The sequence below is a fragment of the Symphodus melops genome (genome assembly GCF_947650265.1).
Source record: "Symphodus melops genome assembly, chromosome: 18".
In the NCBI taxonomy this organism is placed as follows: Eukaryota; Metazoa; Chordata; class Actinopteri; order Labriformes; family Labridae; genus Symphodus; species Symphodus melops.
Genome location: NC_136708.1, coordinates 10648213 through 10674561, shown reverse-complemented (window position 1 = coordinate 10674561; position 26349 = coordinate 10648213). Strand labels below are relative to the sequence as shown.

At 40.6% G+C, this 26349-nt stretch overlaps 2 protein-coding genes across 2 annotated transcripts in view; one reads left to right on the top strand and one right to left on the bottom strand.

The window, feature by feature from the left end:
• The window catches only part of srd5a1 (steroid-5-alpha-reductase, alpha polypeptide 1 (3-oxo-5 alpha-steroid delta 4-dehydrogenase alpha 1)), a 387143-nt gene that overhangs the window by 236242 nt on the left and 124552 nt on the right, over positions 1 to 26349 (top strand). The window lies entirely within an intron of this gene.
• On the bottom strand, positions 8777 to 12644 carry irx1b (iroquois homeobox 1b). Its single transcript, XM_079368832.1, has 5 exons — positions 12165 to 12644; positions 11169 to 11411; positions 9973 to 10765; positions 9724 to 9784; positions 8777 to 9082 (listed from the first exon to the last, which is right to left on the bottom strand). The coding sequence occupies exons 1-5, from the start codon at positions 12399 to 12401 to the stop codon at positions 9034 to 9036; spliced, it is 1383 nt and encodes a 460-aa protein (XP_079224958.1). The 5' UTR covers positions 12402 to 12644; the 3' UTR covers positions 8777 to 9033.

The following is a 26349-nucleotide window of genomic DNA, read 5'->3' as shown; positions in this document are numbered from 1 at the left end:
GGTGCACTGTGGTGTTGGTGGATGGAGCGAGACTTGATGTCCTAGATGTGCTCAATTGGATTCAGGCCTGGGAAACGGGCGGGCCAGTCCATAGCATCAATGCCTTCATTTTGCAGGAACTGCTGACACACTCCAGCCACATGAGGTCGAGCATTGTCTTGCATTAGGAGGAACCCAGGGCCAACCGCACCAGCATATGGACTCACAAGGGTTCTAAGGATCTCATCTCAGGATGTTGCAGGCAGCAGAACGTTCTCCACGGCGTCTCCAGACTCTGTCACGTCTGTCACATGTGCTCAGTGTGAACCTGCTTTCATCTGTGAAGAGCACAGGGCGCCAGTGGCGGATTTGACAATCTTGCTGTTCTCTGGCATATACCAAACGTCTTTCACGGTGTTGGGCTTTAAGCACAACCCCCACCTGTGGACATCGGGCCCTCATACCACCATCATGGAGTCTGTTTCTGATCGTTTGAGCAGACACATGCACATTTGTGGCCTGCTGGAGGTCATTCTGCAGGGCTCTGGCAGTGCTCCTCCTGTTCCTTCTTGCACAAATGCAGAGGTAGCGGTCCTGCTGCTGGGTTGTTGCCCTCTTACGGCCTCCTCCACGTCTCCTGATGTACTGGCCTGTCTCCTGGTAGCGCCTCCATGCTCTGGACACTACGCTGAGAGACACAGCAAACCTTCCTGCCACAGCTTGCATTGACGTGCCCTCCTGGATGAGCTGCACTTCCTGAGCCACTTGTGCCAGTTGTAGACTCCGTCTCATGCTAGCATGAGAGTGAAAGCACTGCTCGCATTCAAAAGTGACCAAAACATCAGCCAGAAAGCATCAGAACTGAGAAGTGGTCTGGGGTCACCACCTACAGAACCACTCCTTTATTAGGGCTGTCATGCTAATTGCCCATAATTTCCACCTGTTGTCTATTCCATATGCACAACAGCATGTGAAATGTATTGTCAATCATTGTTGCTTCCCAAGTGGACAGTTTGATTTCACAGAAGTGTGATTGACTTGGAATTACATTGTGTTGTTTAAGTGTTCCCTTTTTTTTTGTGAGCACTGTATGAATAATCGTTACTTTACAGATTTTTGGAAAAATAAAACTTATAAATAACAATTATATAATTCAGTAATTTGATCAAAATACATTAACTGCTTTAATAGTGTCCTTTTTTTCAGTTTTAAGAGCAATACTTCAGCTACAGACAAACAAATTGTTGTGGTATATTACATGTAGTTATAACCTACATGTTTGTATGATAAATGCTGTTGATCCATTAAGCACAAATAAAACATTTTTTTCAGGGATTTCCTCCTGAAAGAACATTAGCAAGCCACCTTGAAGTTACAAATGGAATAATGGGATATAATAATAATGGAATAATGGGATATTTTTAGGAAAGTTGCCCCAATATTTGAACATACCACCATGGTCTAGTTTACATGCTTAGATTGGAGTATACCATGAAAAAAGGAAGAGCTATCTTTACTCTGTGTTTCAAACCATTACTGCTTAGACCTTAGGTGCCATCCTCTGGTTGTTTAGAGAAATACACCCTTAGTGCAGAGGCTTTGGTGTGTGTGTGTGTGTGTGTGTGTGTGTGTGTGTGTGTGTGTGTGTGTGTGTGTGTGTGTGTGTGTGTGTGTGTGTGTGCACGGGTGAGCATATTAACCTGATGTTGCCCCTGGCTTAACTAGCTGTGGTTATTGATCATTTCCCAGTTTTTTATCTGACCATAGAAATGTGTTTTTCTCCATTCATGCACATGGTTGAAAATTCACGTCACATCTCTAGCTGAACTCACCAGGCATCCATTCCTTTAAAGTATTTGTTGTTTTTGTTGAATTGTCTGCTGTTGCTTTTATTTTTTGTCACAATTGTTGTGTTTGCCTGTACAAAAAAAATACCATCCTAAGAAAATAAAATGTGGTGTTACACTTGTATCCATCTTCACTCAGTGTCTTATCCCCAGATTTCACATCCAGAGATGCTCGCATTGTGTGCTGTGACTGATCCCATATCATCTTATTCTATTTCACAAAGTGTTAATCATGTTCAAAACTTATGCTACGCAGATGACAGTGAGTTCCGTGTGATATAAGTCAATAAAGTCCTTCTTTCAGAGAGTGACATTCCCGGGAGAGAAGTGGGGCAATAATTTCCTCAGATTGCTCCTGTGGGAATGAGGCTGCTGGTTTTCTGTGTCCACTCCAATCACATCACTAATGGAGAGGCGGGTAAGCATCTGTGACAGTGGGAAACCAGATCTCTGCTCCCCCAGTGTGTGTGCGTGTGTCAGTCTGTGTGTGTGTCCCTTGCAGATAAACAGTTGGCAGGATTCCTCTGTCCCTCTGTCCACACACGCACACACACACCCACCCACACACCCACACACCCACACACACACACACACACACACACACACACACACACACACACATATTTAATGAGGGGACACAAGCTGGACAGGGTTAATATACTCCATTAAGCTCTATTACCCTAAACGACTTGGGCAGATGAATTAGGATTCACATTACTCTGAAACTGTATGTGTGTGTGTGTGTGTGTGTGTGTGTGTGTGTGTGTGAGAGAGAGTGTAGGTGTTGTGTGTAGTGTGTGTGTGTGTATTTACATACACACGTCTCATGTGTAATTATACTGTGAAGATATGTGACCCATGAGTCCTCTCTTTACAACACAATGAAATATAGTACCGGGTTACTGTATACTTTTGTATTATTGTCAGGGACAAAGGGCCACTTTTGATATCTATCTATCTATCTATCTATCTATCTATCTATCTATCTATCTATCTATCTATCTATCTATCTATCTATCTATCTATCTATCTATCTATCTATCTATCTATCTATCTATCTATCTATCTATCTATCTATCTATCTATCTATCTATCTATCTATCTATCTATCTATCTATCTATCTATCTATCTGTCTGTCTGTCTATCTATCTATCTATCTATCTATCTATCTATCTATCTATCTATCTATCTATCTATATCTATATATAAGTGGCACTTAGTTTTTTTAAATTATCTATTATTATAGATGTTGTCAAATGTGTTAATATGGACATGCAAACTGTTTGATGAAATCGGATTTGCTGAGTGCTGTGTTGTAAGAAATTTCTTGTTTTACTTTGCAGTGTTTATTTTTAATCTGCTGTGAAGACACACAGTGTACAAATTAATGTCCCGATGGGTAAATTGAAGTACATTGTCTTAAAGGCAGAACGTGTGACATTGCAGAAATCAAGTATATCCTCAAGTATAAATGTCTCTTGGAGTCATAACTGTCTACAGTGAGTGACAAGTCCCGAGCCTCACGGGCAGTGTTATTGTCACGTTTACGGCCTTGCATATAAAGCTCTTTGAGTCAAGATCTACCCTTGAAGAACGAGCTGACTCACTGCTTATTTGGATGTCACATTAGTGCCTTTGGATCACGTTCATTCTGTGTCCATTTATGTGTAAAATTAAGCTATGAATTAACCAAAGTGTGCTTACACTAGCCTGCTAACACAACAATGCAGGCCAGAGCCAATTGCAGCTCAAGCAAAGAACAGTTTTGTCCGCTTCTGTAATGGTGCTTAATTATGATGCGTTATAATTCACAACTCCTGCGTGCAAACGCGAGTGGAGGGGATTTGGAGAAGTGCGGCTGGAGAACAGCAAAGGCTTCAGATTAGCCAGTGTGTTTGTTTCATTTTTATGTTGGTGCTCAAGGGGCGACGTACTGGATCAAAAAGTTGCACATTTTTCCTTTAACTCAAAACATTTTAAAGTGCGCTGTCTGTGTTTGGGTTCTACTCTCTGTCCCCTATCTCCTACATAGAAAAGCATTGAGGTCTTACATCTTCCTTTTAGGCCAAAGATGTCTGTTTAAAACATTGACTGTAAATTTTGATGGCTGAAGAGTGGGTGATGTTACCCACTGGTCTGTTAAGGAGCTGTTTTGGAAGAGGTTGCCATATTGGAAATGCTGAATCAAAGATTCGGTCACAGCATGCAAAGAGCTGGTGCTGACGCGGGCCTTAAGCCTCCTGAATAAACCATTACAAGGCCCACCCTGCAGTGGAGTCTGCCATGCCCCTAATTATGCTTAACTCCTTCATGAAATCAGCACGGGTGAGTCATAAAACTCATACCCCCCATACTGTGTGTGCCTATAAATACATTTACTAATAAAAAAAATAAAGACCAGCACCAAAAAAGCATAGTGTATCTGATGTCAGAACAGAGATTTTAATATGGTGTGTGCATGGGACTTTTGGAGCCAGCCTTCAGCAGACACTTAAGAAACAGCAGTTAGTTTTTTACACCTCCACATTTGCTTCACTTTCTAACACAGGAGGCTGCAGGTTGGTTTAAACCTGGAATACCACTTCTTAGCATACTATTTGCTAAATTTTACGGATACAAATTCAAGCCAAAATTACAGAAAGAGCAAAGATATATAAATGAAATGTGAGCAACTTATTTAAATAGCTTTCATGCACTGGTGTTTGTCTGAAAAGATGCCGAACAAAGACACAGTGAGTCGTCAGCCCCCTCAGGTCTCTCACAGCAGTACACTATACTAGGTTGCTAGTCTATAACAAACCAATGGATAAACATTGTTTCAAAATGGCTGAAAGGAGGCAGTGATGCGAACACTCAACCACGAACCACCCTCTGTCCTAATCTGCTTTTTCCCTCAGATTATTGCCATGAATGGCAGGCAACAAGAGAGAAGACTTATCACTCCCACCCTTTCATAGTATTTGTTGTGTGTATTTTCCCTCTATATTAAATTTGTCTCTATAAGGCTTTGACAATGTTTGCTATTTGTTCGTACGGTAGCTGCAGCTGCAGCACCACAATAAACGCAGGCTAAGAAGCAGCACTTTGTAAACTCAGAATTGCGGGCTTGTTGAATTACCCATGAGTTTTGATACTTCGCTTTTGTATAAATGCTTAATTCCACTAATCCCTATGGAGGAACAGTGAATGGCTTTAATTCCCTATGATATCTTGTCTAGGCTAAACATTTGCTCACTTACGTATATATTGGGTACAAAAAATTATTCTTTTGACAACATTACAACAGATTTAACCCAGTGCCCTGCTTATCCTGCAATGACATGTTTTAGCTTCACTACTTTGGGAGGTAGATTTCCATTTCAAATTACAATGTAGCAGCCAACATGCACACTGACACACATCCGAATGATTTTTTGTAGAACGTTCTTATTTTACCCTTAATATTGGTTGTTTTGCTTCCTATTATTTCTATCTTTAAATTATTCAAACCCATTAAATATTCCAGAAATATTAACTCATAGGTTCATTATGTCTTTTCCACAACCTTTAACTGTGTGTCAGGCCTTTTCTTCCCCAAGGCCCTCAAGGTCAAGCTCTGTAAAGACTATTTGGTGATCAAACATTGTCCCTCCATAACCCTCTTTTTCTGCTTTCTCCACACACATCTCTCTTGCCCCTTCAGCTCTTCCCTCGGCCCATTCTGTCCCTAATCATCCCCCTTTCTTTCTCCTCCCCTGCCCACCACTCTTTCTGTCCGGCTGGCCCTCTCAGCGGGGCTATAGAGTCCTAACTTGTCTACATTTACCCCCTACGTTGGATGACCAATGGAGCCATGGCACAGAGAGATCCTACACTAGCAGCCCGCCATTCTCCCCAAGTCAGCTCATGCTCTCTGTTTTCTCAACCTCTGACCTCAGGCCATGGCAACAGGGGCAGGAATGTCAGGAGTGATTGGCAGGATAAAGAGCATAGCCCCTCTCTCTTGCACAACGGATTTGAGACACTTTCAGCATCGAACAATGGTGGATTTGGGCTTGATTGGATCACTGATGAGTTGATGACTGTCAAAAGAGCAAGTCGTCTTTACATAAGCCTGATTATCTCTGTGTGGCGGAGAAGCAGATAGGGGAGGGAGGGGTGGAGACTATGGTGGGGTATGAGGGGGACTGGCAGGGAGCTCACCCCCATGCAGAGTGCTTGGAAAGGGGATAGATCTACACATGAGGGCCAGGCTATGGAGCCCGGGCCTCTCTCGTCCAGTGGGGGATTTTAACAAATCTATTCATGCAACCAGGGTCCCTCATACATGTGGCCATAATCACAGGAGGATGGCTGAGGGCAGGAGTGTGAGGGGAGGGGTGACACATGGAGGCAATCATTGTTCATTCCCTGAGCATCCCATCAATACAGACAGAGAAGCAGAAAGAAAGGGGCAAAGATAGAGAGAGAGACTGAGATGCTGACAGAAAAGAGCAGTAGGACAGGAGAATCAAAGACAAATCCCTTCCATAATCTACCTCTTTAATAGGGATTAGAGCTCACCAAAGGGTCTGTATCAGAATACCAAAGCACCAATAAAGACTCTATTCACACTGAGAGTTTGAGGGGCTGAAACAACTCTATCAACTCCATAGAATTCACAAGTATAAGCGATGGTTCTTTTTCTCACTTATTGCTTTTTTTGTACTAGCTCAATTTTTTGAAAAGTTTATGGGCAGTTGGGTGACAAACAACCAACATGAAGCATAAACTTGAAACTCTGAAGAAGTTTGCTGCAGCATCCGCCAGAAAAAAACTAATCATATTTTGGATCTGTTCACTTTTTCCACTCCTTTCATAACAAAGCATGTTTTGGGCACGCTGTGTAACTGATTAAACAGTCATTTGATGTCATTTTCAGCCCCATCATGCTAAGCTCACTGTTATCCAACTTTGAAAGAATAACATATTGTTTGGGTACTTGGAAGAACAGTAGTGTGATCTGGCTGGTATAAAGTGTAGAAAACCGAAGTGTGTACATGAGAAAGTGCGGCTAATATTCTCCTCAGCAGTGTGGATGGCAGTCTGTCAGAGTTGGCAGAGGAAGTGAAAATGGCCTCAAGTGTCTGGCTTTCTTCCATGCTGTTCTCACATCAATGACAGCTCTCAGTGCATCATCTCTCTCCCTCTTTCGCTCTCATTTACACTCTTTAAACTCAAGCTTATAGTCTATCTCTTGGTTTCTGACTCTTTCTCTGTTTGTAAAAAGATATATAGGCACAGATGGATGAATGGAAATATAAATTAAAAGATACTCTTTACTCTATAAGAAAAGAGAAAATATATTTTTTATACAATAAATGCCACCCTTAATATATTCAAAGTCAACACAATAAGAGTTAAATGGATTTCATTGGGAAGCTAGATTTAAGTTCAATAGTGCTGGTATGTTTTTGGGGGGTTTTTGTCAGCTGAAGTGACACATTACACTTTCAACCACAGATTTCTCTCTGTTAGGAATACATACAAGTTTAGTTTTACTCAACAGGGACACAGATGGAGTGATAATCGCACACCATACAGAATAATTCTGCTCTCTGAGAGTGAGGTGACAGCATTGAGTTTTTCATCAGGTCTACAAATCATGAGGCTCTTATGGTGTTTGCATAAAGCAACAGCTCAAAATGTACTTCATTAGCCAAATATTAACATAAGACTGAAGTATTCTTTCATTTTCATTGTTGATTGTTGTCATTTACTTATTCTATGAAGTAAAGCAGCTTTTAGAGACATTGCCACAAACCTGAGAAATTCCAACTATTTAAGTTGCCCATTACAAATCCATATCCAAATAAAACATCTATAACACAAGAGAAATTGACAATCTGACAAGTTTGGCATACATTTTAGCATTTTGGCATTCATACCCACCTTGCAGCACATACTCTAAATGTCTACATTGAAAATGAACAGCAACTTGACATTGTTACCAAGCAAGTTGTAGCAAGTTTTACGGTAAAAGATGTACTGGAAAGCTCTTAAACGTTCCATCAGGCCGTTTGATCTAAATTGTGTGTGTGGACATAAGGATGTCAAGTACCCTCAAGAAACTACCCGGATCATCCATATGCACGTCTTGCTTCCATTCCAAGCACGTATAGAGAACAACAGCTTTGAGACACACTCTGTATTGCATCAACAGCCATAAGACCCCCCCCCCCCCCCCCCCCCCCACTGTTCTCTCTCTACTCTCTCTTTTGGCCCATAAACGTCAAGGATGGTGCAAAGTGACACACAACCCTCCTCAACCTCCAACTGAGCTGTCGCCCCCATACTGGCTGTTGGCCTTTCCTGGCGTCTGATCCATATTTCAGAGGCAGCAGTGGTGGCATTGAAAAGGCATAATCCAACATTAAAGCAAAAGGGCCTGAGCTGGAAGCATAGACGCAGGTTACTAAGGTCCAGGAAATCTTCAATTTCAATTTCCGCAGCGTTTGCAGTGGATTCCAAGGTGCTGGCATAAGTCTTCAAGTTTTGGCGAGAGAGCAGATTTCAGAAGGGCGAGAGTTTTCTTGCTAAAAAGAGCTGACACTGCATAGTGAGACTGAATAGATACAGTAATGCAGCGGGTAAATTAAATGTTGAGAATCAATCATGTCTTGTATTTTTCTACTATAGGGAAAGAAAAGTAAACCAGAATATCTCTCTCTGTTAAAGTTCATGTTAAATTAAATCAGATCTCCAGCCGATTGAATAACAACTAACATTTTAAATATAGCCTACAGGTTATAAATCACACTCAAAAACTAAAAAAGGGGTTCTGGCTTACAGAAGTTTAAACCACATCCAAGTTTCCACCCCTTGTGGTACTTACATTTAACATTTATAAACAGTTTTGAATAAATGACAAGGAAAACAGTCTCCAATAATAAATGACTATTATGACATTTATTTAGTTTCCAAAAAATATATTCTTTAAAGACAAATTCATATCCTGTATTTACAATTTTTAAGGTTTCCATTCATAACAGAAAAGAGGGAGAAAAAACGTAGGACATAAAAGAGAGATACAAGCAAATATGTGACAAAAACAACAATCTTTTTAGTTTAGAGAAGCTAAACAATAATACTATGCCAGGTTGAACTGTCTGAAAATACCCTTCATTAAAATGTTCTCCATTAAATAAAATTATTCCTTTCTTCTTTTTCTTTCAATGTTTTGTCTTCTCAGGATGTTGTTGTTAGAACTCGGTGGGATGCTGTCCCATGGTGAGGTCTAAAGTGAACAAATAGAAAAAAATTAGGTTAGAGATGAAATGAATACATATTGGGGATACATTTAAACAAACCAAGGAAGGAAAAATATTGGTCAAAGCTTCTAATTTCAGCGTTAGTGTTTTTCATCAAAACTTAATAAGGCCTATTTCTCAGATTGTTTGAAATAACTCTTGAAATAAGCTTTATTTATTTATTTAATTTATTTATTTATTTATTGTTGCAGGCTATTCCAAATCAATATTAAACTCTATTCATGCAAATTGTCAATGAACTATAGATACATTGTTTTAGGTCTTTTCACCCTCCACTTCATTGACGATGCTATTAGCGTTTTCTTTGACATACATTAGCAGCATTCATTGAAAGGGCGTGAATAAATGGCGGCAGTTTATTTAAATGACATAGGTGGCGATAACTCAGCGGTGTTAAGGGGCCCGCAGGATATATTCGACTGCTGCCCGACCATGCGTTAAAGTGGAGACTCAATCGTATGATTTATGTGCTGAGTTCTGAACCCCACTCAGTCAGGTGTAACAGTGTTTACCTCGGCTTTACGGTTCATTTAGCCAAAGACGCACGTAAAGAAATTGAGGTTAATAATGTCATGATGCCAAATTGATTTGAAATTCATGAGGTTACCTGTCAGTGATCAGCTGGAATGAGGACTTCAGGGACTCTGGCCTGTGGTCGCTCTCTTCTTCTGTTGAACGACAAATAAGGCCAATGAATAATAATATACGTAATAATAATAATAATAATAATAAATGTCCCTGGATATTTTAACTTGTATGTTCCTACAGAATAATAGGCATTTTGGTTCTCATCATGAAGCCGGCTCTGTTAATTAAATACATTTTAGCATGTTGTACAACAAAATTCAGTTCATACCATCTATTTTTGGACTGAAACTTCCAGAAGACTCCACATCACTGTCGTCTTCTGTTCCCGATGTTCCGGGGCCTGCCGCCGCTTGTCGTAAGTCATTACGCACAGCCGGTACTGTGCCGTGGAGAGGCAGGTGTCCGGCCGGAGCCCCGCCGAGGAGGGACCTCATATTCAAAAGAGAGTTGGCATTGAGAAAAGCCGCGTTGGCCCAATTGTGGAGCTTGCCGATCTGGCATGTATATATCCCATGACCCGGGAGTAAAGCCGGGTGGCCAGCGGAGGCCAAAGCCGGATGATGCGCATGAACCGGAGGGGAGGGTTTATGAGAGCTGTCGGGAGCCGTGGCGGTTTCAGCCAGGGACCAGATTTTGGGTTTGCTCTGGGGTGGTCTCTGTGACTCCTGTCTGTTTGGAGAATGGTCCACTGCGAGTTTGACAACGGGTGATCTGTGTAAAGAAATAGCCGCCTCCACTCCTCTCAGGCCCTCAACAGAAAGCGTCCTGCTGCTGTCACAGCTCTTCGGCTCCGCGGCCTGCTCTCTTACTGAGAGGCCTGCCTCCCTCTCTCCCTTAACAGAGTCCTGATCCGCTGCTCGCTGCTCGTCGGTTCTCTCGATATCAACAGTTTCTAAATCAATTTCTTCATCTTCCTCCTCCTCGTCGCTGCCGTTCTTGCCACTCTCCTCTTCGTTGTCGCTGCTGAAGATGCGGCCGTCCCGGTCCTCTGCGCTTCGCCCCCAGGTTACCTTGTTCTCCTTTTTCAGGCGTCTGCGGGCGTTCGCAAACCACGTGGAAACCTAAAGAAAGGAACCACAATGTTTTTATATATTGTTAAAAAACAACAACAACAATATTAAAATTATCCAATTAAATCTGTGCAAAAATAATTCAACAAAAATTCCCTATAATTTTTCCTTATCAAAAAAGGTGTTGAAATCAGACACACCTGATGAGTATCTACAGATAAAGAGTAAAAGGTTCACAATATTTTGGTGTTGTTCACACAAGCTGATCGCTATTTGCATAGCGCCAATGCACAACAAATGTTATAGACACTTTACAAACATAACAAGACCGTCATTCAACGACCTTCATTATAGTATTCATAGAGACACAACATTAATCCAGCATTCCAACATATATCAACCTAGTGCAACTAGTAGTTTAGTCCAATAATGCTCTGCTATGCATGACAAGCACCTGTGTGAGTGTCATCCGTGTGATGATAGCGAGCATGATTTTTTCTCCTTTGGTGGGGTAGGGGTTCTTCTGGTGCTCCTGCAGCCAGGCCTTCAGGGTGCTGGTCGTCTCCCTTGTGGCAGTCTTGGCCCTCGACGGGTCCCCGTACGGGTACTGACCGTATGGATAGAAGCCTTGAGCCGCATGGACAGGTAGAGCAGCCGAGTGGGAGCCCGAGGTGTCTTTTAGCTCATACTGCGAGCCCTGAAATGTTGTTGGAGACAGATTGATGACAACTTGTTGAGACAGTTGTTAATCATTTCCTCTTTAAGCTCAGAGAATGTGTAAACTCATTTTTTGAATAATTGTTTGATCTGCAAAAAGTTTATTTTTTTTAAGTTTAAAAAATGTCATCATGTTTTCAATTACATAGATAATGAATAAAAACACAACTTGCTGAAATGAATTTTGATATCTAGAATTTGAAATAATTATATTTTAGTGTCGACTTAGGGAACACATAAGAAACCAAATGTTTTCAGACTTTTGACACTCAATTATTCATATGTTTTTATAATTAACAAACAATGTTCTAACACAAATGTTTAATTTATTATACGTGTTTTGCACGAATTGAATGACATTGCCTTTCTGTTATCTGAACCTTGAGTGCAATGTAAAGTTTAGGTTGAAATGGAGAGTAAAATACATCATAATTACTCTGAATTTTCCAGTGAGTTTAAGGGACAATAATTGTTTCAATAAATACACGTCTTAGCCTAAATTGCAAAATGTAATTTGAACTCAAACAGAAGACGTGTTCTTATATGTGCCATTTGTCATTCAGAAACCTTCATGCATAAACGACAGTAATTCCAAAATTATCACAAAACATAATCATGAAATATCAATCCCTTTCGAACAATTTATTGTTCAATTCTGTTGCCATTACCACGAGCTCAGCCTGTCAAATGCGGGGATAACCTGTCACTCACAACTGAACAAGTATCAACTCACCATCTGGGAAATGAGGGCGAGGTCTGTGGCACCGCTGTATGGCAAAAATGCACTGTAGTTATGAGGCGCCCATGGGGTCCCGTACATCCCCAACATGGAGCCGACAGCTGCGGCAGTAGCGGACGAACTCACGCCGCCCTCGTTACCTCCTTCCCGGGCAGAACCTGGGCGCTCGCCCCCATACACCTCAGGGTTAGCATTTAGAAACTGGGGGTACCCCAGCTGAGGGAAAGACATGTCCGGGAAACTCGTGCAGTAAATCTCAGTCAAAGTCGAGGCCACACAACAGCAAAAGGAGGCAGGAAAAAAAAGAGTAAGTAGGAATCCCCAGAAGTAAGAGGAAGAAGAGGATAAAGGGGGTGTATAAATCACCAGAGTCCCCCTTTTAGAAGATGTCAGGCTTTTCCACTTCCAGAGACCCGGAGTTGTGTCAAAGCTCGAGTTTGGCACCTCTACTGCAGAGTGATGCGTGCGTCTGGCCGCAGGAGCTTCTGGATGTGGAGCTGACTGACTGATTGGCAGCCTACTTAAGCATCAAGCTCCTCCTATGCCCGGGGCAGGCGATTAGTGCATTGGTTAGCCTAGGTCGTGCATGTGTGTGTGTGTACGTGTATGTGCGCGTGTGTATGTGTGTTTTGTTGCTGGATATCAATTTTTTTATTTTTACAGTTTTCACTTTCAATACGGGAAAACAAAACATACAGATTTTTCATGCATGGTACATGTGTGCGCAGGGCATATTCTCCTCTTTGTGGTCAGTAAAATGTAACAAATGCGCCACCTAGTCCGAAACTTACTCTCCAAAAAAAAAATTTTTTAGCCATATTTTAGAGTAGTTGAACAAATGCATTGTGATAATACATATATATAGTAGGGTATTTCTGATATTATTGGTAATGATATTAATGTTAAAACAATTGTAAAAATAAACTTTTTCCTCAACTGTTGCGATTTTGTACTTCTTTTAATTGTCCTTCCATTTTTTGACAGCTCATTCGCAGTGCTAGGACATTCTGTCCAACAGATGGGCCGAGAGGCATCGATATGGTCTGACAGATCCGAAAGGAATGTCCGTGATTATCGACGGAAGTCAGTGGAGAATAGAAGATAAAGGAGGTTTGACGGTAATGACAGAGATTGAAGAGGATAAGAGATAGCAGAGATATGAAGCACAGAGGAGCTGTGGTGTGGAAATGACAGATGTTGTTAGATGAATGGACTACTGTACTCTATTGGGGCCAGGTAAAAAGTAAGTTGTGTCCTATATGTGTTAGCAAAAAGGAGGGATTTGAATAAAATCTCTTCAAGAGAAGGATGCAAATTCATCTTTTCGTATTGACAGGCTTCAAGATTCCTGATTCAAAAAACATTATCGTTTATCACATAGTGACCGAAAATTACCTTTTGCTTATCCATCAAAACAGCAATGTGGCATCAATCTACTCCTTTGCTTTGAAAACAGACACACACAAACACAAGCTCTCTCTCTCTCTCTCTCTCTCTCTCTCTCTCATGCATGCACACACGCACACACAACACGCACACACATTGAAGCAGTGCTAATGAGGTTGAGCACCTTGTGCCCTGCTCAGTGGCCCTGTGGCCCTCCTGGGTTCCCTCAGAGGTTAGCTGTGTAATTACTCCATCCCCATAAATACAGATTCATCATTTCACACTGGAGCCCCTGATGAGCTTGGCTGAGCTGAGAGAGAGAGAGAGAGAGAGAGAGAGAGAGAGAGAGAGAGAGAGAGAGAGAGAGAGAGAGAGAGAGAGAGAGAAGAGGAAGCAGTGGTGGAGGAGAGGGAGGGAGGAGGATCTAATGATTTAATTACAGTGCTTAAAGCCCACTCTGGCTAAGTGATGGTCCTCTGTCTCTTTCTCGGTTCTCTTCCCTCCTCAGCGCTGGCACCTAGAGGGCTTTACTCATGAATCTCAAAGCTGTTTTCCTAAACACATATTATGACGAGCGCTGCCTTCCACTACCACGACTGCTGCTGTGAATGTGTGTGTGTGTGAGAGAGAGGATGCTTAATCTCCATGGCATTTTAAATGGCATTCATGGAGAGCGACTCTATCCTCATTGCCAAGGTAAATGGAGCCAAGGGACTCTCTATTTCAGCTCGATAAAAGAGCAATGTTAAAGACCCTCACCATTTGCCTCTCTCTCTCTCCCTTTCTCTCTCTCTCTCTCTCTCTCTCTCTCTCTCTCTCTCTCCCACCCTTCCTCTGTCTCGTTTCTCACTTAAAATTAATGCTTTTCTCATGACAGGGGAGGGAAACGAGACATATCCACCATCTAATAGGATAATATAGCCCTATTCACCACCATCACTACCTCCACCCCTCACTCTTCTCTCCCTCCCTCTCTCTCTCCCTCTCTCTCTGCCTTTGTAGCTGCCTGATTTCCATAGTGTCTCTGTGGAGAGGCAGTTAATGAATTCCTCTGAGCTGGAGAAAGGGGGAGAATGGTTTGGCGGTTTAGAGAGAGAAAGAGGCAGGGATAGGGGGAGGAAGGCTTTGAGCTATGCCATTCAACTTCACAGCCTCGGCCTGCTTGTGCATTCACCGTGTGTGTGCGTGCACTCTGTGTGTGTGTGTCTTTTAACATGAACCTGCTAAGACTACCAAATATTTAGACTGGCCTCAGACCTCTTTTTATGGCGACGGTGGATTGAGGGATCTCAGGAGGCAGCTTGACTCTATTTGAATCCCATTCCCTGCTATTAGCTTGGCCAGACAAAGGAATAACTTACCGCAGGAAACATTCAAATAAAGTCCCACAATCCACTCGCCCTGGCCATTTCCTCCTGGGTAATTTGCAAAGAGGTAAATTAAGACACTTAGAAGCATCATAAGGATGATTTTCTTTTGTTTGCTGATACTTCAACAAAGAAGAGATGATGCAAACGTGATTAAATAATTGGCTTATTTTGCATTCATAGATACAGCTTGAATAATCACAGTTCTTTTATATGCAAGACCTTGAAATGTCTTTTCAGTAATGGTTGGTATAAGCAATAACATTCTGAAATTCCACAATTTCTTTGCCATTACTAAGCATTGCGTCCCTTTACATAGACCATTGCTGGTCTCTTAAAGTTTCCTGTGTAAGCTGAAGTGTGATGCAGCGCTGATATATTTTCTTCTTGGTTTCAATAGGAAAACTAATGACAAACATCCCAGTTCACCAAAGATGCTAGATTTGTGTCGAGCTAAACTTTTGGTTACACCTTTGACAAATGCGCCCCTTATTTTGTGAGTAAACGTAACAATGAAACAGTTAGTGAAGAGACACAATGACAATAACCAAAACGTAAAACATCTCAATTTATAGCTCAGGATTGAGTGTGTGGGGTGTGCTTGTTTCATAGAAGACAGTAATAGCAATAACGAGTGTTCAACAGCCTCTTTTATAAGAAATCTAAATAGACTTTTGTACTTTTTTCTTATGTTGTTCCCTAAAACAGATTTTGTTATTAAGATAAAACAGGTTAGGATAGACCTATCATCCAGATTCAAATTTAGCACTTGAATAAGGACTGATGTGCTCTGCAAAAAAAAATTACCTTTCTTAATTGTCACACGTGTATATTTTTGTTTCACTTGGCTAAACAAGATTGAGGAGAGCATAATGGAGGGAAAGGAGAAAAGCAGCAAAGATACAGTAAAAAAAAAAAAAAAAAAAACCTGTCCTCATTTACTTGACAGCAAAGATAAGCAGTGATAGATTCATCTCTGACCTGATGTTAAAACAGATGGATCACTTTAACGACTAACACATAAACCTGCCAGCCTGAGGTAAAATATTCAGTTAACCAAAAGTTGTATAATGTCTCACACTGAGTATCACTCTGTGACATTTTTTAATCACCATGATATTTGTCATAGAGTATGGGATATGTCTTTAATAGTCTTAATGGCTAATATCACTAATTATATTCTTGTCAATTTGACCTGACAGTTCCTCGCCTTGGAAGCGGATCCTTTTTTTGACATTTTAAACATTTTGACCCTGAGGCGTAACACTCGACACAAAGAGGCCAACATTCGCAATTAATGGGTGTGCCAGTGTTTGTTTGTTAATAGCTCCTTTAAAAGTCCAAAGGGACTCATTTACAGTGGATGGTGCTGATAACAAACCACGACCTCCGGAAGGGGTCACTTTGAATAACTCAAAATGGTCATCCCATTTGTGAAACTTAACTGAGTTGTCTTTTTATTAGCCAACTGTGGCTGGGAGCTGTCATTAAATACAGTTCCATCATTCCCTATAGAGTAAGCGATGAAAACAAATGATGTTCAACATGATTGCTGACTGAAAATAAAGGTGAATTCCCTCCTCCTCCTCTTTACAGAAAGACATAGCAGGGGTCTTTTCTCATGGCAAGGGATCTGATTGTTTTCTAAACGGATTATTAACTCTTTTGTTACAGTAGGGGTCACTTTAATGCTTCTTAGGGCCCATTAGCATTGCTTTAAAGAGCACACACACACACACACACACACATACACGCACACACACACACACACACGCACACACACACACACATGTTCTAGGATTTGGCGTTGCTTGTCTTTGTTGTTCACAGTGGGAGCGGAATGATACCGTTATAATGCTGTCAAAGACAATACCTCAACCTCAAAGGGATAGTGTAAGGAAAGGGATGTGTGAGCGTGGTTGTGTGTGTGTGGGTTGTGATGAAAAGGTGCCCTTAAGAAGACCAGTAAGCTTAATGCAATAGTGCTGACTTCAATGGATACCTCAAAGAGACGTGGCATTACACAGTCCCCTCCTCTGAAAATCCCCAACAAGTCCTTGACTGAGAGAAGGATCAGCTCAGTCATAACACTGGAGCTGTCAGAGATCTCCAAGCCGGAGAAGCTGGGCTCAAATTAAAATTTGACAGATATTTAGGAACAAAGTAATTTTTTCTGTGCAATATTTTCTCTCTGATTGTTTATAGAAACAACAGTTAGTGTCAACCCTTTAGATACCCTTGGGAAAATCAAGGATACTCAGCGCAGGTCAAAGCATCACAGGGCCTCAGAGGTGTTTCCTCTGTGGCTCATATTGACCATATGAATGTGATGCTGGTTGTGGGGAGGCCCAAGAGACCTTCAGATCCTGGCTGGGTACCTCCTTCAGCTCTGAGCTCCTGTTCTGGGGAAGGATAAAGAAGGTATCCCTTACAGGCCTGACCTTAAGCCCCCCTTCCATCAGAGTAAGGGTTCAAAGGTCAGATCAATTGGCTCCCCGTCGCCCACTGTCTGCAACCAGGTTTAATCACCTATTAACAGCCAGGGAAAAAAAGATGGTGAGGGGCTGTTATCCTCATTCATCCAGATGAAATTGAAGCCCCTGGCATACATTATGTATTACTCTTAACATGGTTCAAAACCCTTAATGTGCAGTCTCAAATTAATTTTTTTGACTGACTGCTGTATATTTTCTTTGCTACTAATGCTGCTCATAATGGTTTATCAATACGAATTTGATTCCAGCCAATAGGGCTGCAGTTGTCAAAATAACAGCGTTGAAGATGCGATTCAGCTGAACTGCATCCCTTTTCACATATGCAAGCCAGAAAATTTCCAGAAAATTTCAGCTTGCCCTTGAAACCTCCCTGTGTGATGCACTTATGACATTTTTATAAAATGTAAGCTTGCTGCCACTTCTCCATAGTTGTTTGTTTACATGGAGATACAGTATACTGTATTAGGGGCCTAAACTGCAAAGCGAGTTCAACATACCCAGGGTATCTTTGGGTTATCTGGCTTCACTAACCCTAACATAAGTGACTTTGATTAACGTTCATATGAACCTGGTTATCAACCTATTAGCTAAACCCAGAGTTGCCAAGAGTGCGTTCACATAAAAGGGACGGTGTTAGCTTCATATCATGGTCATAAAGTCCCTGCCATGCTGTCAGCAGATCATTGTATGTAATAAACTCTGAGCAAACTAATATTAAAAATATAACAATGTTAAGGATAACTAAAAACTAAAGTTACACAATTGCAGGAAGAAAATGCAGGAAGGACAATTGGCAGACAAAAGAAAAATCCACAAATATCTGCAGTCAACAGCTTTTTTTTTTTTCCCCATCATTAGTTTACCTTAGAACTGATGATAAGAACTCCTGTTTTTTCTCTTAACTGAATTTGTTGCCCTGACGAGGCAAGGAGGCAAGAAGACACTAAACATTAATAAGAAAATATAATTCAAAGCCATAGGAAGCTATTCATAATTGTACATCTTAAAAACACAAATTAAAGGCTTCACTGACTTTTTGTTGAAGATTGAAGGATATCAGTAACAAATAATCATTAACAGACTATAATGTAAAGTCATACTGGAAACATGAAGTGTCCTCCCCCCTCTCTCGAGCTCAGGGAGCTCCACGAACAAAAGATCTGATTGGTCAGTAGGTCATGATTTTCGCAGGTTGATTTCTTACATCCAACATACTGTAACCGGCTCCAGAGCAGGTTAGGTATGCAGCATACGTTACAGTGGCATTATACCCAGGTAAGAAGTGAGCCCTCTTGGTAGGATTGAAAAACCCAGAGTTAACACTCAATTTACCTCCATAACCCCAAATCCTGCTTTGCAGTTCAGGCCCCAGGAAGCTCTATCCTGAATGGACAGACAGTGGAGTTCAGTCGGCAGGACACAACTTAAATAGAACAGCACCTAAATGTCTGCAACGGAGTCAAACGCTAGTCTCAATTTGTGGCTGTCTATTAATGTTATGTGCAGTTCTACATATTCAAATGCAAGGTGTGATGTACATTAACTAAATATACAAGATGGATGAAGCAACAGATAAAAACAAAAAGGATAAATTATGAAAAAAAATTCTCCTCCAGATATACTTCTTAAGATTTTGGTTAAAATTGTCTTTAGGTCCTGACAGGTAATAATAATAGATTTTTGTAAATTTCTCTGCTTGCGAGATGAATAAAGGATTATCTTATCTTAATGTGCTGTGAAAAAGAAACAAAGAAAACCGTCACCTTTAGCAGTTGTAAGCCTGTAAAAACTCCAACCAGTATCTGCCATGAGGTGCAAATTTGATGAGCCAACCATGCTTTCTTATCTCCCTGCTCGTTCTGTAGGGTCTTCCCCTTGCATGCACGAGCCCACAATCAAAACTCTGAGTTTGTGTGTAGTAAAATAGCTGTAGTTTACTGTAGTGTTTACTTACCGCAGAATGAGAAGTCATACTTTCTACACAATGCAAGTGATGAGCTTACATCTGAGTGCTCATGCATGTAGTGAGGGTCTTGGCTTTTGAGGAACCACAGAGGGGAGGCTGTAGACAGAGCACTGAGGGAATTCTACTTTAAAAATCATGCAAGTTTTTGAAAATTACTTTTAACCGTGTGTGCAAAGAGAAGACATTAACCATTCAGATTTTGTAACAGGTTGTAAACACTTTCTCTTTTTTTTGTATTTGTTCTCCTTCTCCTCCATTTTCTCCGTCTCCACTGTTTTCTTCTCCTGCAGGCATGTGAGTGGCAGGGGGTGTGGCTGGATTCTCCACTCAGCAGCAGACGAGGCACACCTGGCTTCACTCAGATAATCATCTTGTCTATAAAGGCCTGGTCTTCACTCCACTACTCTGCCGGATAATCTGACTTGTCCGGGTGTGTCTCCATGTGATTTATGTTATTATTGAGCTGCTTAATTTTTGTTTTGCTGTATCTTTTTGCACTGGATGTTTTTGTTGTTTTTGCCTGTGTTTTCTTGTGCTCAGGTACTTTGGCGTGCTTCACTGTTTCAGCAGTTACATCGCCTGACTTTCCGGAGTCACTTTGTGGATTATTTCCTGGCCAGCCAGCTCTTTGCCTTTACTGCCTGCACCTTTTTGAACATTAGACCATTTGTTCACACGTCTGTGTCATTCTCTGCTTTGGGGCTTGATTAAACTGAACCCCTAACGCACAGAGGGTTGGTGTTTCACTCCCTTACATTACTTTATGATTCTTTGTTCAAGAAGTTAGTTTTGTGTGCATTAAGTGAAAAGCAGTTCCCATTCAACTATGGTCTGGCAAAATTTCCTGACTTTACAATTAAGTTTTTTTTTAAATTTTATATACTTTGTTAATCCCTGAATGAAAATTCTGCTTCACACTCTGTTATTGTAGAGTCATGCTTCTCGCACACAAATGCACAAGCATGACATGTGGACATGCATTAATGGAAAGATGTCAGAGTGTGGCAGCAGCCCCTACTGGATGCGCCCCCTGAGCTGGAGGGGGTCCGTGCCTTGCTCAATGGCATTTTAGCAGTGCTTGAGAATTGGTCTGGCCCTTCTCCAGCTACCAGACCAACTTCCACATTTTGGTCCACATTGGGGCTTAAACCGGTGAGCCTCTGGTTCCCAACCCAAGTCCCTTAGGTCTGAGCTACTGCCGCCCACAAGCCCTTTTTAGACTGGTTTTTGCAAAAGTGCCATTTTTAAAATTCATTATGATTCCATGACGGCGTGATATTCTTGTATCAGTCTGTGAATTTATGCTTGCTTGCTTCTGACTTTTGAAGTCGCGGAAGCATGACACATCTAAGGCTCCAAATAGAAAGACAATCAGATGTGTACACACACACACACACACACACACACACACAGCACTGCGCTCCCTCGCTGGCTTTGCTTTAGGGCCTTTAAAAACCAAGGAGATCATCAGTCCAACACGATCGCTTCCCCCAGTTTTAGCAGTGTGTCCAGCTTGTTGCTACCCATTGGCACCCGTCTGCCTTTTTGTGGCCTATTCTACATCCTAACCTACTGTTCGGCGGAGTCCGTATAGTTGGTGAGAGGATTCAATCTGATTGACTGTTCTGAGGTTTCTTTTATCTCAAGCTCTTGACCTAGGTTTCGGGAATGTCCCTTGGGCCTGCCACTGCGGTATCCGTGCTTTCACCCATTTAGTGCAGTTTCTTCTTGTTTGTCACCTCTGCCTCTTCATTTCTTTTTCCACTTGTAGTTATTCCGTCTTTGGTGACTTGCTTGAAAAATAAAGTTTATTTACAAAGAAGAACGGTATCAACCAGGCTTGATGGTTCAGCCTGGGAAAGTCACAAGCCAATAATGATCTCTCTTGAACACAGTCAGTCACTGATATTTATAATCAAATAACAATCAAATGAACATCTATTTCCTTTTTTTATTACCCAAGTCAACAGTTTCCCAATCACCCTGTTCTCCTTGTGACTTCTCTGGACACAGCGCCCCATACATCCAGTGTAGGGATGACTCTCAGATTTTATTGCTTCCTGTGTATTCCTGAACATCACATGTTTTCACATGTTTCAGATTTAAACAATACCTAGTTGTTATCTTACACAGACTATAAAGAGCAGTAGGCTACTAACTTTTTGTCCAAATAATTTCACTTCACACTAAAGAAACCAAGTGCTGACAAGACATTATTCTCGACTAGAAGTCCCTATATTAAGAGTGGAGACCAACAGCTGTGAGAAAATTATCTTCTTGTTTCATAACAACAGACTACCGCTGTCTGCTGGCATGGAGTTATTTCCTGTCACCCCTGTGCAGATTGGGCTGTAGTCTTTGCAGTGTGTTCAAATGCAACTATTTGACCTAGACAAAGCCGACACCACAGTCTGCCTTTGTCGCCACTTGTTCTTTGCCGTCTGCTTGGTGTGTCATGTCATGGTTTTAAGTGATGAGTTTAAAATGGTCATCCAATCCATCTTTATTTAGTTGATATTGAGCACCAAACCCTACAAATAATATTTGTTGATATTTATCTTTTTGGGACGAAAATTTGTTTTCCACCAGCATCAAATTTGTGTATTGAAAAACATAGCAGGGTAAGTAATTTGAAAATACAGTCAATTACATATAATATGCGAAATATATATATATATAAAAGACCCAAGCGGCATAAACAAGTCCGAAGCCTAAGCTAACATGTCAAATAATATGTAGAGCAATAGACTGACTCAACTTACAGTTAAAAAAAAATTTTTTCTGATCAAACAGTCTCTAAAACTTCATTCCTGATGTTTGTCCATACCCTTGTCGAGAGACAAGGGTATGGACAAACATCCTGGTCAAAAAGAATTGACTTGTTAAGATTCATTCAGAATATTTATAATCTAGATAATCAGACACAATATATGAAAAAACTACATCTTTGAAGTTATTAGCATTTTTATCTTATTTTTTTCCTTTGGAGCAGCAAATCATAATTGAAAAATGCAAAGTTGATATCTAACAACATAAAACTATTTGTAAAAGCAAACAACCTGTATTGTTTAAGTGCATGTATACCTTGCTGGTTAAAGTATCACAACTAATCAATCGGAATCATATACAGTATTTGCAATCTGAGTGTAAATCATAGTGACAAAATTAGTTGCACTGGTACCCAAATACATTACAATAAGGTACTGAAATGTAAAGTCAAGTTGTTTTTGATTACATTGTTCCAAAATAAAGAAAAGCTTTCCTGTGTAATTTACAATGAAATAAAAACTTAGGAGTAATAGATCTACCTGGAAAGACAGACATGTTGTGCAGATTATATCGCTGTTCTTGTATGATTACAGTATGAAGAAACGGAATGACAATAATTGATGAATAAATTATAGATTGTAGACATGTATGAAGCGATTTTAAAGTAAAGCCCCAGTCGACAGGACCTACACAACTTTTAATACCATTGTGAACTGAAAAAAGGACTGCACACCCAAATATGTAGTAAAGTGAGAGCTATCTATGTAGAATGTATGCATTGATTTGAAAATTATCACTGTAATTACAGGGAAATTATAGTTTTATAATATTCAGCTTTGCTTTGAAATTGAGCATTCACACAATAATAGCTGTGAGAAGTTCCAAAGTATCACTATCATTGCCACTGACGTCATCGTTGAATATCCATATTATTCATATCCTTGTCATAAATATTTTCACACTTCCTCGATAAACTATAGAGCAGCAAAGCAAATACATCCATGAACTTGAACTTACTGCAGGGACTTTTTAAAAAAAATATTTCTTACAGTATTTGGCCTCAAAGTCATTTGGGTGTGCTTCCTGCTCTTAAGCTCTGTCAACTTCCCCCTTAACCTTACACTCACTCGAAACATCTCCATCCTGTAACAAAATCTTTTCGACCTGAGTTATAAACCCCTGTAACTCCTAAAGAGTGACGCTGTGGGCGAATGTTTTCCCTCCATATAGAACTTTAAAACTATAAAATAATGACACGGCTCTTAAATGTTTCATGTGGGAAAACTGAGACGGTACAGCAGCAATATTAATATGATTTAATACAGACAAGGATGTAAATAAATCCATCTTGTGAAATATTTGCAACAATTCATACAAATAAAGTATTGTTTGTCAGTAATAAAATTCAGCTTATATGTAGTTTTATGAATCTTTGCATTTGCTAATCTTAACACCTGCTGTCTGGTCGGGCTTTCCTGGAAAAATCCTCAGTACACAGGAAGTGATGGGATTTATTTGTTTGTTCAAAACAAACAAAAGAAGAAGAGCGGGGTAGTTAACTTCAATATAACACTACCACAGCTCCTTAAGGTATTAGAGGTTTGCTATGGAGGGTTTTTATATAAAAAAGATGATTGCAATGCAAGAACATTGCAGTGTGTATGCTATCTAAAGAAACCTACACCCTGTTGAGTGAAACAATACTGGTTGCATTGTTTGATTCTACAAGTACTTTTGTGGGAATGTAGGCATTAAAAAAGTAATTTCAACCTGAAGTTATTAGTACCATCATGTCATGTCAAAGTTTATTGAAAGTGAGTATGAAAAAATCATGAATTAATGCACAAAAAATTAAATAGAGCAAAAGATCATACAATGACTGTGTGTGTGTATGGATGTACACAGTTGAGCCTAACAGAGGGCCAGACTGTCACATATCTGTGCAGATTCAATAACAGAGAGTCTGTCTTGCTGCTGTCTGTCAAGCCTTTGAGGAGCAACAGTGGAGGTGGGGAGTATACATTCCTCACAGCGGCTCCATGCAGCTCGGCCAATTAGCAGCTGAGTGGTTTGTTTAAGTCCAAGTGATGATGAGATGTTGTGCTGGGAGGCAGCCCAGTTCATTAAGCACACTGTTGTCTCTGGTTTACTCAGCTTGCCGGCTTTAACAGCCTCTCACTGCTTGTTTACCAGCCACAAATATGACAGACTGTATGTCAATTTGACCGTCTGTTTGCGTGAGTGTGCATGTGTGGAGGTGATGGAGGAGGTGGTGAGTTTCTCTGCTTGTGGGGGTGCGCTGCAATTTAAGGTACTGTATGTTCAGGAGGTGGACACAATAACACCTGTACATTATATGCAATTCCATACAAAAAAAAATAAAATCAACAAACTGCTCAAAAATTACCATCAAGTCAAATCAACACCTGTCTAACTGAGACAAAAAAATAATAACTTTAAACAAATGTAGCATAGATGACAAGGCTGTCATGTTGATTATTGCATTGTAACGTAAAATAATTTATTTAAATGCATATGCATTATGCTGAAGTATCTTGACTGAAAGACGGTTCTTTAAATTTGATCATTTCAAAAACATTGATTTTCCCTGTATGTGAAGAATCATTGAAAAGAAGATAAAAACAACAGCCAGAAAAGCAAAATCATGTTTAGGCAGTTCTGTAGAACATAAACATTTCCATCCTTTCCATTTCCCCTTGAATATTCAAGCATCCCAAATGTATTGTTATGGCCGGGACAAATCCTGGCCATAGCTCACAAGGCTGAGCCACTCTGGGGCGGCAGTAGCTCAGTCCTTAGGGACTTGGGTTGGGAACCGGAGGGTCGCTGGTTTAAGTCCCAATGTGGACCAAAATATGGAAGTTGGTCTGGTAGCTGGAAAGGGGCCAGACCAATTCTCGAGCACTGCCGAAGTGCCTTTGAGCAAGGCATATAATACCCTCCAGCTCAGGGGGGCGCTTCAAATGGGGGCAGCCACCGCACTCTGACATCTCACCATTAATGCATGTCACAGTTCCTGCTTGTGCATGTGTGTGATTCAGCTCTGTGTATGTGAGAATTATGTCTCTACAATAACAGAGTGTGAACCACAATTTCCCCCTTGGGGATTAATAAAGTATATAAACAAAAATAATAAAAATAAATCCCTGTAATTAAACATTCTCTTTAATGGTTACAGTAAGTACTTCAAGCCTTTTCATTTTACAGTGAGAAAAAGCTCTGTATTGACAGCAGAAACTCCTTCTCTGCTATTGGCCAGGATATCGTAATAACACATCATTTCAGAGCAAAAAACAACCCCACTTGTTTTTCTATCTCTTTTTTATATGGATTTGGCATTTTGAAGTACTGGAAGACAAACACAGTATGTTGCCTGTTGACTGCTTTAGTCTTTCGGTATGGCCCAAAATGCCTTGATAATATGCAAACTGCTCCTATGATATAAGTATATAAATTAGATGGTTGTTAAGATAACAGTCGGTATTATGACCCTAAACCTGTTCTTTAACATTAAAGTTAAATGTAACGTCCACCTGCCGAATAAAGCTATGACATTACACCAGCAGAAAATGAAACAAATGAAAAAGTCAGACGTTTTAGTACCGAATGATGTGTGCTGCTAAAGACACAAGTCTGTTCTGTGTCACCTCATCTTGTCTTACTTCAATTGTTATTTGTGTTAACATCTATACTTGCTATTGTGTTTGTGTCTTATATTGGTTTAATCTTAAGGATGAATAAAGGATTATCTTATCTTACTCCACCTGTACCCTGGTAACGTCTTCTTTGTGTGTTACCTTCAAATGTAACTTAATACATGATTGACCAATATCCCAGGAGTGGAAATGACGTCCCAACCATTGGCACTGCTGTGATTTGTTCACAGTAAGGACTCGAGGGCTCAGGCCAAGTGCCAAAGACAAGCACAACGTGATGATACATGGTATTGTACTGTCCACGTGTGACTGAGAACTGCAATGTCAGTGGATATTTATAACCTGATGTTTCTATAAGCAGGAGGAGCACGCGCTTCATTTTCTAGACTGAGATGCCTGGTGGTATACAGCGGCATCAAGCTGTTGGGCTTCTCTTTGTTTCAGTTCAGAGAAAGAAGAAAAGTTGAATGCAAGTTTGGTTACCTTCCAAATAATCACTTACTGAATTGCTTTACAAGT

Bases quoted from the DNA above. Each gene is read 5' to 3' on its own strand.
- irx1b (XM_079368832.1), bottom strand. From the start codon at position 12,401: ATGTCTTTCCCTCAGCTGGGGTACCCCCAGTTTCTAAATGCTAACCCT. The intron at 9,785-9,972 runs GTATGAACTGAA...GTCGTTCAACAG, and splicing joins TTTCAGTCCAAAAATAGATG to AAGAAGAGAGCGACCACAGG. The intron at 9,083-9,723 runs GTAACCTCATGA...TGTTCACTTTAG, and splicing joins TTCCAGCTGATCACTGACAG to ACCTCACCATGGGACAGCAT.